Here is a 12,373-nt window from a genome sequence, read left to right as displayed (position 1 = left end):
TGTCCCCCAAATGATAGCATTCCTTGCTTCTTTTTTCCTCATTCCCTCCCATCATAGCCCTAGCCAGTGGCTCCTGCTACATTTCCTCCCAATTCCTTCCCAAGGGGAGATAAATGCCATCCTTCCCTGAACAGCTGGCTGGTGGCGCATCTGGGATGACTTAACCTCCTGCCAGCAGTCTTCTGGGCCAGCTTCACTCATTGTTATGTTCAGAAAGCTCTAGTCATAAAAGGAACATCATGGATTGACCTATCTTGAAGACCACATCCAAGTTACACATTCAGCTCCATCGGGATTTGGAATGGAAGATCTAAGAGGTTTGACTTTGGTTTTTTTTTTATTTTTGTTTGTTTGGGTTTTTTTCTTTGCTTCAGAGCTGCCTGCAAGGGTAGCAAAATGAAAGATGGATAGCCAGAATACTTGCATATAATAAAGGTTACTTTAAAAGTCTGTTTAGTGTATTTTTAAATTGTGCCTGAAATTAACGACTGTGTGCTGGTCTGACTGTGTACCTTACAGTATCTCTCAGTTACAATCAACATGAAACCACAAAGAGCATTCATGAAATCACAAAATCCATAAAGGTCACTTGCTATATTGTTAAAGAACATAAATAGCAGCTTTTTATTAAGCTGGTTGGCAGCCAGATACAAACTTGATAAGAGACTTAACAGAAGCAATATTATGTCTGGTATCAGTAACCCATCTAGGCTATTTATGGGGTTTGCACAAACAACTAAATTAGCCAATACTGAAATGCCAAATTCAGAAAAGATGGAGAGGTTCTTTATTTCCACAAGCTTCAGCTACTGCTCTTGGGTTTGTTTTGTTTTTAACAATTTGAGCTATGAAAGTCAGAGTACTTACACATACATTTGCAAGAAGAAAAGTCTCTGCAGGAAGGTCTGAGCTCCTTGAAATCTCCAAAAGTTTGTCCTTGGAAGTTCTTCCAAAATACCTACTTACACTTGGCTGATCATTAAGATTTTTTCAGGCTAAAAGAGCCAAAACAATTTCCTCACATTCACATAACACCCTCTTCCCTCATGCACATGAAGAGGACCAAAGTCTTTACTAAAGTACAGACATGCAAACTTCATTAAAATTAATGGGCCAAATACCAAATTCCCCTTTCCATTGTAGGAATTCACTCTAAGTTTATTTATCCCAGCTAAATTTAGTAGGGCTGTTCAGCAATAATTCAAGGAGAACCTTCTACACCAAGAGTTGCTCTCATCTCACTTACACATCTAAAATATAGGCATTTCTCACTAAGCTAGGTGGCCAAACTGTTAGTGTGGTCACTGGGAAGAAAGGGGGAATTCTGCCATGGGACTCACCTGACCTATTTTAGACGTCTGTTTTACAATGAGATGAATCATGCCCTAGGAAAGGTACCTATTCAACCTGCTCACTTATAGGTGTTTATGTTCCTTAAGAAAAAAAAAAAAAAATCCCATTTTGTATGTCTGGAAGCACAACACATCTACAAGAAGGGCTTTTCCACTCTTGTCTCTTCTTAGCCTGTAAAATAGTACTCTTCAAATTCAAATGTTTTCTAAACCTTGAAGGAAGACTTGAGATATGAATTAAAAATCACAGAAGTCCGGCGGGGGGGGGGGGGGGGAAGAAAGGAGTGGAATACTTTATATCTGGAGCACATTCAGACACAAATCATTGCTAGCATAATTGTACAGTGATTTTTAGGCGGGGTTTGTTTGTTTTCCTTTGGGGATAGTTATACTATGCTATCATTGACGTAGGTCCATAACACACATAAAACAGTTAAAACTCTTAAGGAAAAATATTCTTACCCACATTAGCCAGGAATTCACACTAGAGCAATTACTATATTTGAAAAGCAATCTCTAGAAAGGCTAATGGACATTAGGAACACTTTTTCAGATGTATCCCTCCCTCATGATGGTTTATACTGGAAATGTATTTCTGTTTCAGTAGGAGCTATAAGCCTTGGTCAGGAAGAAGGACCTTAGAGGATTTAGTGCATGGCCTTTGGTGCTGCCAAGGCATCCACACATGCACAGCTCACAGCATACTATAATGTGAAGTCCATGTACACGCAATGACAAAAGCACGGCAATTATAGGTGATTGACGTCAGCAAGTCCTAGAGGGCTCTGTTTTGTAACAAGAACCTCATTAGACACTAAAAATGCGTCCACATACTTGATACAGCTGTAGCATAGTTTAATTTCAACTAGTTTCCTTTTCATAATAGAAGTGCTATCATATTATTGACTCTGACAGTGTAAGCCAAAACCGTACTGCTCATATGTTAAAAAATACTGTGCCAAAAGCAAAGACAGAAAAAAGGCACAGAGGAGGAAGAGTTTCCCAGGCCTCAGCAGGTTCTTCTAAGCACATTATTTCTGAATAAGAAGAAAAGGAAAAAGAAGAAGAAAATCTCCCTTTCTGCCAGCTTTCAGGGTGTTTTGTCTCACTGCTTTTTTTCACCTGTTGAATTGTTTTGACTTTGACACTTCTGACCTTAAGAGACCCTTTTGGGGAACTCTTTTGATGTCCTCCCTGTTCTGCAACATAGTACCTTTAGGGTTACAGGAGTTGATCTATTCAAGCCAAATGTTAAATCCATGTCAGTTCTGGGGCTGGATCCAGCTATCTGTCAACAAGTGGACCTCCCAAGGAGGTACCATATGCTCAGCACTTGCAGAATACAGCTCTAGAGTTTGAAAATGCACTCAAAACCCTAGATGTTTTGGCACTTCAAAGGCTTACATTTTGAACTATTCACCAGTGTTAAAGCCCTTCATTCTGGACTGTCTAACCTCAGACACAGCTCAAGCCAAATATCCAAAACTAGTGGACATGTGTGACATTCCAGGCATTGGTGAGTACAAGTACTCTCAGGACTTGTACCTTTAGTTACCCAGCTCTGATTTGTCTCACCTGACTTAAATCATCTCAAAGCAAGACATCTATTGTAAGCTTGTTCTCCAGATTCCTTGTAAAGTCAGTGATGAGAAATACTTACTGGAAGGCCTTTTCTTCTATCTTTTAAGTACACAAAGAGAATAGACAACTGACTTAGCCTAGAGGTCTGATTTTAAAACAGAATATTTTGAATGGCGCTTGATTGAAGTACCAGTACGTGTCTACTTTGCAAGGAAAAGCATGTGGGCAGAAGACAGGCACAGTAGGAATACGAGGAGAGACAAGGAGAGGGAGAACTTTGACTAAGAAATGGGCTAATACCCTAAAGCCAAGTACAACTTCGCTTACAGAAAAATTCTCTGTTGCAGTAGAATTAAGACATTACTTTTGTATATTAATAGCTGAAAGCTATCTTCATCACAAGAGGTAGCAACACTTAAACTTGAATCAAAATTTGTTTAAATTATTGCAAAAATCTAACCTTGACATACCAATATAATTGAACTCATATACTTTTCCTCTGTCATACCACGGGAACAACTGATCAAAGGCAAGAGATGATGAGAGTAGAGAATGAAGAGAACTGCACATTTTTGAAGAAAGTGAATGAGCTCCAGCACCTGAAAAGGAGTGGCTTGGAGATACCAGAACAAAGGCAGGCAGAAAGAAAAGCCTTTAGCACTGTCCCCAGGGAAATCTACAACAGCCTGCTGATAATTTCATGTTTCTTAAATGTCTTTATTCCATAATTACCTCTTTTCAAGCAGAAAATTCCCCATGCCTCATTCCATTGTACACAGTGAGTACATTGATTTCATTACAAATCTTTGCATATTACTACTAGGCTTCGTTTGCATAACAAAACAAAGATCAGAGCAGCTTTTGGTCCAAGACAGTGAAGAAACTGGCGAAGAGGCTTTGCCTCATTTCAGATTTTTCCCATGGCTCGTGGTGGAAGTCAGACCATCAGTTTTCTTAGAGCAAAGTCCAAGGCTCTTAAGAGAATTCATTCCCCTCACTTAATGTCTCAATTCCTGAGCTGTGTGTGGTCAAGACTTGCTGTGGCACACGCTGCGCGCTCACTCCCCTGTGCAACTCAGTAGTGACCTCTCCAGCTGAAAGAAGGGTGGTGTCAGGACTAGCTCCTCAGAGAAACATCACCAGCCTGCCTGTTCTTGATCACCCAAAAAGAGGACTTAAAAAATACTTCAAGTCATCCTGGGGCACACAGGATTTGCAGTCTCCTTCTCATTGTCTTGCATCTTGTTTCTGTCCATAGAAGCTCATCTTCTGCCATAGCATACACTCGTTATTGAACCAAAGGACTTACTGGGGTGGTTTTTTTAGTGGGTTTGGGTTTTTGGGGTTTTTTTGTTGTTGTTTTGGTTTTTTTTTTTAAATCCAGTTCATATTCAGTATCACTGTAATTACGGAAATGAATAACATTTTTAAAACAATAAGTGATGACTTCCTGTACAAACGATATCAACTTTCCTGGTTTGGATTCTGTCTTTGTAAATAGCAACTATTTGTTCTCATCTGCAGCATGCTAAGACATGGGAAACAGGCACCTCGGTGATCCACATGCAGCTAATATGGGAAATGGACTGACACAACGTCCTGCCACAGGAAACAATACAAAACTAGGAGGGACCCAGATTTTACAAATGTTTATTTCCTAAGCACCCACAAATTCATTTAAAATAAAACTAAACTCAAGAAAGGTAGTCTTCACAGAGGATTTTGTTATCCCCATCTCACTCCCACTTGAGACAGATAATTGCATTTCATGCATGTTCACAGAAACAATGACTTATATTAAAAGATTCCTTAAGTATTTTCTTTCCAAATGCTAGCACTACACTGATCAGAAAGGGTGAGTTTTGGTACTCAGTATCTTGTTTCTTTTTAACCTACTCGACAATTCTTCCTGAAATTGTAAATTTTTGGAGGACTAACACACCTTTCCCCACCTTAGGGCAGAGTGACACTTTCAACAGGCATTAAATGAGTAGTTACCTTGCAGCTTCCTCATTATCAGTAGTTTGTCCTAACTCTCACATGTGATTACTAGGACACAACCAACACATAAGTGTTAAGAAATTGGTTTTCAATCAAAAGGACTGTCAAATCCAGAAAATTAAGATGCCAAAGAGGTCTAAGCTTGATACAGCTTTGTCCCTTAAACATTTTACTGGTTTTTGGCAAGTAAGGTAGGAGGAGAAACATAATCTAATCCTATCTTCAACAGTGACATCAACATTTAATGACTGAATGTCCTTGAAAAATTAATAAAACCAAGACACTCCGGCAGTCTTCCTTACGTGAAGGAAGACTGGGGGGGGGGGGGGGGGGGGGGGCGGGGAGGTGGGAGTCATGGAGGGGCTGTCCAAAAATTATTTCTCCAATGATATGTTTCTCTTCCATCACTACGTGAATTAAGCAGATAACCTTGGTTCACATACATCTAATTGAGGATCTCTTTCAGATGCAAGCAAACTACATACAACTCAGGAAGCGGTGAAGACTTAGAAAGACTTGTATTTTCCATTTGTAAAAATTCAGGATCCAGAAAAATTAACACTTCAAACAGGAAAGAGACCAAGAGAACATAAAGGAATCTCTTATATCGTAAAGTGGGTTTAGCAGGGAGGTTCTTGGTCAGAGTCACAACCATCCTTGCTCTTCTCATGTGGTGAATGAAGAGGATTGTGGGTAGATTTCAGATAGAGATGACATCCAAGCTGAGAGGTTCAAAAAGGTCCCATGATGGGGAACTTGCAAAGGTTGTCCAGGAAAATTGTCAGTTTTCCTAGGCAGCAGGAAATGTTGGTCACAAAATGAATAACCTACTTTGGTTATGCTTCCATGGATGCATTTGCACTTGGATATCCAGTGAGTTATATGAAAATAGGTGGGTGAGAAAAATACTCTGCAGTATATTTCAGATGAAGGAAAGCAGCATGATCAACATGAATTATTCAATAATTCTCAATAAAGCAACACACAGTAATGGGGGGAGCTACCTTATTTTCTATCACTGTAGTGAGAGGTCCACTTCATTTTGCTTTTTCACAGCACCAGTCCCACTCTCCATGTCACAAAATGAAAACAAAGGCTAATTCACTTGGATGCGAACTCTTTAAAAGCAGCACACACATAATATGGAAAACTTCCAGTTGCACATTCCTTGTAATATGGGCTTTCAAAATCTGTGAATCCTGATGCCTTATAGTAATCTATTAATTTTATTCTGTAAAAATCAAGAAAAACTAAAGTATAAAATTAAATTAAATCCCTAAAGTGTTTATAATTTTTTCTTTTATTATTGTGTCTATTGAATTCAACTGTTCTGAGAAGTGTCTGATTAATATCCTGGAAGAAAACAGGATCAGAAAACAATTTCTGTTATAGCCTAACTGACCTAATTCCAGCATTTCCCATCTATTACACAATACTTGTTTGCTGAACGCAATTCTGTGTTTAGTTTGATTCCATTTATTCTAGATTTTTACAATCTGTGTAACATGGACTGCAGAGTACATTTTTGAATTTGATTTAACATGCAAATAGTAATTTTCTACAGCATGAAATAATTCAGTGATCTGGATAGACAGTTTTGGCATCCTTCAGCTGCCTAGAAATCTATAATCTTACACAGACAGGTTAAAGTGGACATTGTACCAGATATATGGCTTTCATCAGTCATCATCCGATTCTGTAAGACACGATTTCTTTGATACTCATTTCACAGATTCACTTCTAGTCTACTTCCATGTAGAGTTCTATTTACTTTAGTAGACTGGGTGGATTGGATCTTTTTCTTTCTTCATTTTTCTCCTAACAGATGAAACACTAGCATTTGTATTTGCAAGTTCTGAGAAAGCAGATTTTATATATTAATTGGTAAATTATCATGACATTTTGCAAGGCTGAAAAATTCATTCAAAACCCTGTATTTAACCACAGCTGAACTGCCTTATTTATCCATTTTGCTGTGTTAAAGTGAAAGTATCAAGAAGCGTTAAAAAATGTAATCTTACCGTTAATAAAGACATAGACTGTAGATTCCTTCTTCTTTTTTGCTGGACTTGTTGGGTATTTGCAGCTATAGTTTCCAGTGTCACTTGCTTGAGTTCTGCTCAAGGTCAGACTGCTACAGGACTGCTTCCCATTCCTTCCACAGGCATATTTAATTACTTTCAGCCTTTTGCTATCCTTACTTAGAGTTTCAGGCAAAGACCATGAATGAACCATTTCCCCCCTGCAAATACAGATAAGGAAGCAGAAACAATTATGTTGGGCTGCAATTATATAGCTCCAGTTCCCAAGCTTTCTTTTTTATTATATCAGGCTATTTCTGGCATTCTCTTTTATCTTGTTTTCCAAAAACAACAACAGAAACAACAAAGAACTATTAAACAATTGCCATTGAAGTTCACTCCCCACCTTTCCCCACAACATAAGGTTTAATTTTTTTCTAATTCCAGTTACAAAAAAAGAAAGTGTCAGGTGTATAAACTCCCAGCCAAATTATCAGAATCCAACTCAGCTGGTTACCTGCAGGTGAGATTTAAAGTCTGGCCTGCTTGAACAACGTGCTGTGTGCCATTTATGCTCAGTGCAGGAACTTTTAATTTTGATCCTGAACTAGATCCTAGAAAAGCAAAGAAAAAAAAGCATTAACAATGGCAAATCATCCTGTTCCCAGTCCACTTGCATTTATGATGTTATACTGGAAGGGGAAAGCGAGGAAAGTGGGATGTCCCCCTTACCACACATACTCTTTTGCTCTCAGAATAATCCTGCTATCCTGACTCAGGACTCACATAATCTTCCATGAGAATTACTCAGGAAAGAAAGTAGAAATGAAAGCTATGCAAGTTTCAGTCACTGACTTTGTCCTCAGATTGTTCACTGAGTGTACCATGAAGACAGTTCAGGACCTTGTGTCTACAGATCTAACCAAGGAAGCATGCCTTCAAACACCGCTGGCTGCATTTCCTTAGGAAACACCACCATGGCAGCCCCTTCAATGGGAAGGGCAAAAGTCAGCCACTTCCATGGCAAGAGCCACGCATTGACCTCTAAGACACCCAACTCTCACTCAAACAACTTGCTGCAAAGCTGGAACTGCCCTGGAAGGAGTGAAAGGAGATTAAGGATCTTCTCTTCCTGACTGAAGGTCACAGCACTGTTACCTACAGTCCCTCACTAGCTGCAGGCTTCCTACCAGTGAAGTGGTGTCAAAAGGTAACTGGACAGCTCTATAATAAATTTTGAGAACAAGTTCAAGGCACCCTCCGTACCAGACTTGCTGCTTATGGAGAAAGCAGGTATGCCAACGTGGCCCCAGTCATAGAATCATAGAATTGTTTAGGTTGGAAAAGACCTTTAAGATCATTCAGTCTGACCGTTAACCTAACACTACCAAGTCCACCACTAAACCAATTAAGGGTAGAGAAGTAATTTCATGTTTCCTGGCTTGGTGGCTGGATTATTTTTTAATGAAAGTAAAAACTAGGAATCATTAAGGTTGGAAATTATCTCTAAGATCATCATTCCAACTATCAACCCAACACCACCATGCCCACTAAACCATGTCCCAAAGTACCACGTCAATCCATTTTTTGAACACTTCCAGGGATGGTGCTGGGTGAAGCCCTTGGTGTCAGTATAACATGAGGTGGCTTAGAACCTTTGAAAACATCCCGGCAGTCTTTCACAGGTGATTTTTAGGAAGTCCATGAAAAAGCCCCATGGTCAGAAGACTAGAGGAACACCAGACTTTCCCTCTCATCAAGCCAGCAAGTGCTGGAAACGCATAATATTTTATCTTTGCCCCATAACAGGCTATAGCCGCAAAAGCTTTCATGGCAAGCAGACAGAAATGCATGCCTTAGAGAAGAGACCGTCCTTGAGCCATCCCATTGCCCTCACACTGCCAGCAAAGTGTTCCAGAAGCTAGGAACATAACAAGCAAATATTTTGAAACAGTTAAAGCTGAAAACCAGTTTAAGTCTAAATCTGGACCCAAGTGCAATTTATGAAGATTTCAGTGTTGTGAAAGAAGAGCAGCGAGTACCCTAGATCACTTTACTCCAAAGTATTCCTTTGTCAACATAGGAGAGAAGCAGCATCATGTAAACAAGGGTAATGTGGATTTTCCACTAGAATGCAGTCAAGTACAGTTTCAGTTTAGCTATTTTGAGCTCTTCCAAGAGGTCCCTGCTGCAGGCAAATATGAGCAGCTGTATGCCCCAAACATAGTAGAAATACATGAATCTTATTTGGCTGCTATGGATTGCCCACTGGAAATGCCTCCCTCTTTCATTGACTATAGAAGGAACTTTCAGACAGCAACTCCAGCTGAGGTTGGCGACAAAATTTCAGTTGTATAAACCCTCCAAAGTCAATGGCTGCTCCAAATTCAGCAGTGTTTACCCAGCAGCAGATGCAGCCTCAGATTAGAGGCTGAACGGCAAAACTTTGTTCTGAGATGCGGACTTGAACTTCTTCACTCTGAGCAAGGCCTAGAAGCTGTCTCCACTTTTGGAGCCAGATGCTGAAAGTACAAGGATTTTGTACAAAAGGTAAAGAGGTACTGCCCTCATCTGCTGGTTTTGGGGGTCTTTTTTGAGGAGCCAGCTGTGCTCCGTTTGTCAGTAAGCATTTCCTACTAATTCATTATAACATCAGTGGAGAGAAGAGACCTAAATCACCTTCTGGGACTACCTAGCACAACCCATGAAAAGAAGCAAATAGCCGATTAGGTCTTCAAAACTGTTTGCTAGAGGTCTTCAGAGACCTGTTTCTCTTCCTTAACAACATAGGAAATGTACAATGTAGGGGTTAACTAACTTTTAACTAATCTTTGGCATCTAAGTTAGTTACATTGATCTGCATTTTTCTGAGCCCTGTATATCTTATTTAAGCTGTGGCTCTGGTAGTTTTCCTGTGTATACTAACACCCATCCCTATTCAAAAGAAGGTTTAAAGGGTACACTTAAATATAGACATAAACTAAATTGTACTTCACTTAAACAGGCTTCAAGCAAGGGCATAACAGCTTTCCAGAATAAAGAGATTCTCTGAACAGCACCACAAATATTACCAGAAATTTGAATAGTGATACTGTACAATTACGCAGACTTCCTCTGTGATTTGTCTAGATAATCATAATTCTAACTAGAAATGTTAAGATGGGAGAAAAAAAGATGCAGCGACTCTTTGAAGAATCAATTTGTTATGTGATATCTTGCAAATGTACATTTTTCTCACCTACCATTTAAGGATCTCAACACTGAAATGCTGGGTCTGCCAAATAGCACACTGTGCTTTTATGGGATAGCCTCCCATAGACGCTTATGATCTATGAGTCTACTCATTGGCAGTTCTGAACTAATGTCGCTGAAGCTAAACACTGAGAATTTGAGTTAAGACATTACAAGAGTTCAAGCAGCTTCTGTGAAGAGCAACCCAGGCACTTTGGTTGAGAGGGTTTGTGAATGTCCTCCAAATAAACAATCTGATGTTTCATGAAACCACCATGTTCCTGCATTTCATTCACATTCCTCTTGTCATCCCAGAATTGGAGGCTCAGATACTCCCCCAAGAAGACAGCGTTTATATCCAGCTTTATGAATCTTGTTCTTTACTTCAGGCCTCAAGCTTGCCTGAACTGCTTCTTATTTCAGGCTCTAGAAAATCTGAAAGCATGCAACAGTGTTTACAAACAGTTCAATATATATGAAAAAAAAATCAGTAATGGTCTGCCAGAGGAACCCATCGGGATCAAAGCCCAGCTGCTAGAGCTGCAACACTCAACCCAGTTGCTAGAGAGCAGCACGTAGGTTGCTTCCAGTGTAAAACTGATGGAAAGGTGGAAAACACATGTAAGTGACCTATGCTGAGAGCAAGGCAGTAAAGCAAGTCTGCAGTGCCTGGTCATCACTGCAGTGCTGAGTGCTCGGCTTTGCTCAGCACCAGCACTGGCACCAGCACCCTACCCAGGAGCAAAGCCAGCCATGCAGCACCATGCCCATGCTTGACCCACAATGGGACCAGGAGACCAGCCCTGGGAATGTGGGCTGCTGTTGTTTTCAAAGGCTGCCAAAGGTGAAGGAGGAGAAAACATTATAAATGCTACAAACTTTTCTCTTGGTAACTCTATGGGGCTATAAGCAAAGACATCCACATGAAAATCTCAAATCTATCTTAAATGAAGCATACAAAACAAGACAGCCTGGAAGCCTGTATGTCAGAAGATCTGCCTCAGTTATTAAAATCAAATGAAAAAAAAAAAACCCCAAACCCAACAGATCTTTTCACCCTATCCTGCAGGCTAAAAGAAACCCAGATGTACTGGATACATATTCAAGCTTTTGCGCTTTTACACATGTTATGTAAGAGACACTGCAGTATTTGTAAATATTGTGGGTGGGATCTTAAGGAGTGCTTAATGTTTGTCTAACTTTACTCCCATTGATATAAGTCAGAGTTTCATCATTGATTTCAAGTACATTTTAGACACTTAACTCCAGTAGTTAATCATATTAATAGTCAAGACCTAACATCAATGTATTTGGCATGATATATCAGATTTGTTATATATTCATTCATTTAGTTTTTCACTCACAAAAAGCTGAAGTAAAGATCCTGTTTCTAGCCAATATTGTTGCTTTTGCAAGTGTGTGAGACAATGCTTTTACCAGCAAGATGCTAAGTCTTGAAGAAAAATAGCTTTATTTGACATCCTATCTATTCATGGGTCATTAGCTCCCTTACATTTTTAAATGCTTCAAAACTGATGCAGAGTACAAACGCAATAGAGTTTGACATGTTTACCAGAAAAGAAAAAAGAAGGAGAATAGCAGGGAAATTCCTACTGTCAATATTTAGAAGCGGATTATGCCTTCTATGTACCTTCTCTGGGCATTTTACTTGACACTGTCTTTTCTGAAGGGTCATGGCTCAACAGGACACGTTCACTTATCATTGTGCCTGTCACTAAGCGACCATCAGCAGCCTACCCTCACACTGACCTACATTGGGGGGTGCAACTTCTTTTCATGTGACAACAAGAGAACTAATTAATCCTGATAACTGAGGAATCTCCTCCCATAGGGAAAGGGGTGATTTTTTGGGGGCATATTCTGTTTGTTTCGGAAGGCTTATTAGATACATTTGAAAGTCAGTCAACAGGGTTGCTTAATTAATGAGCAAACATTAATTTAGATTGCAAAAGTCATCCATTCTGTCTAAAATAAGGGAAGGAGAAATTTTTTTTTAAAGAAAGCAGAGGGTATAATATCTGCAAAGGAAGAGAAGAATGAACTTTCTTCAATTTTTTTTCTGCCTTGCAAAAAAGGCAATGCTCTTCCTGAATGAAGTAACCAAAAATTTCACAGAATCATAGAATATCTCAAGTTGGAAAGGACCCACAAGGATCATCGAGTCCA

The 12,373-nt window shown here is 39.6% G+C and overlaps 1 protein-coding gene across 1 annotated transcript in view; it reads right to left on the bottom strand.

The window, feature by feature from the left end:
* The window catches only part of FLT1 (fms related receptor tyrosine kinase 1), a 99,052-nt gene extending 87,142 nt beyond the window's left edge, over positions 1-11,910 (bottom strand). The window contains exons 1-3 of the mRNA XM_009483856.2: positions 11,838-11,910; positions 7,473-7,569; positions 6,956-7,176 (exon numbers count right to left, since the gene is read on the bottom strand). Coding sequence (XP_009482131.2) covers positions 6,956-7,176; positions 7,473-7,569; positions 11,838-11,910 — 391 coding nt within the window. The remainder of the gene's footprint in view (positions 1-6,955; positions 7,177-7,472; positions 7,570-11,837) is intronic.
* Between the last annotated feature and the right edge of the window lie 463 nt (positions 11,911-12,373).

This window comes from Pelecanus crispus, chromosome 1 (assembly GCF_030463565.1).
Source record: "Pelecanus crispus isolate bPelCri1 chromosome 1, bPelCri1.pri, whole genome shotgun sequence".
NCBI classification, from domain to species: Eukaryota; Metazoa; Chordata; class Aves; order Pelecaniformes; family Pelecanidae; genus Pelecanus; species Pelecanus crispus.
The sequence above is the reverse complement of the archived record's forward strand: the minus strand, read 5'-3'. Positions and strand labels throughout refer to the sequence as shown.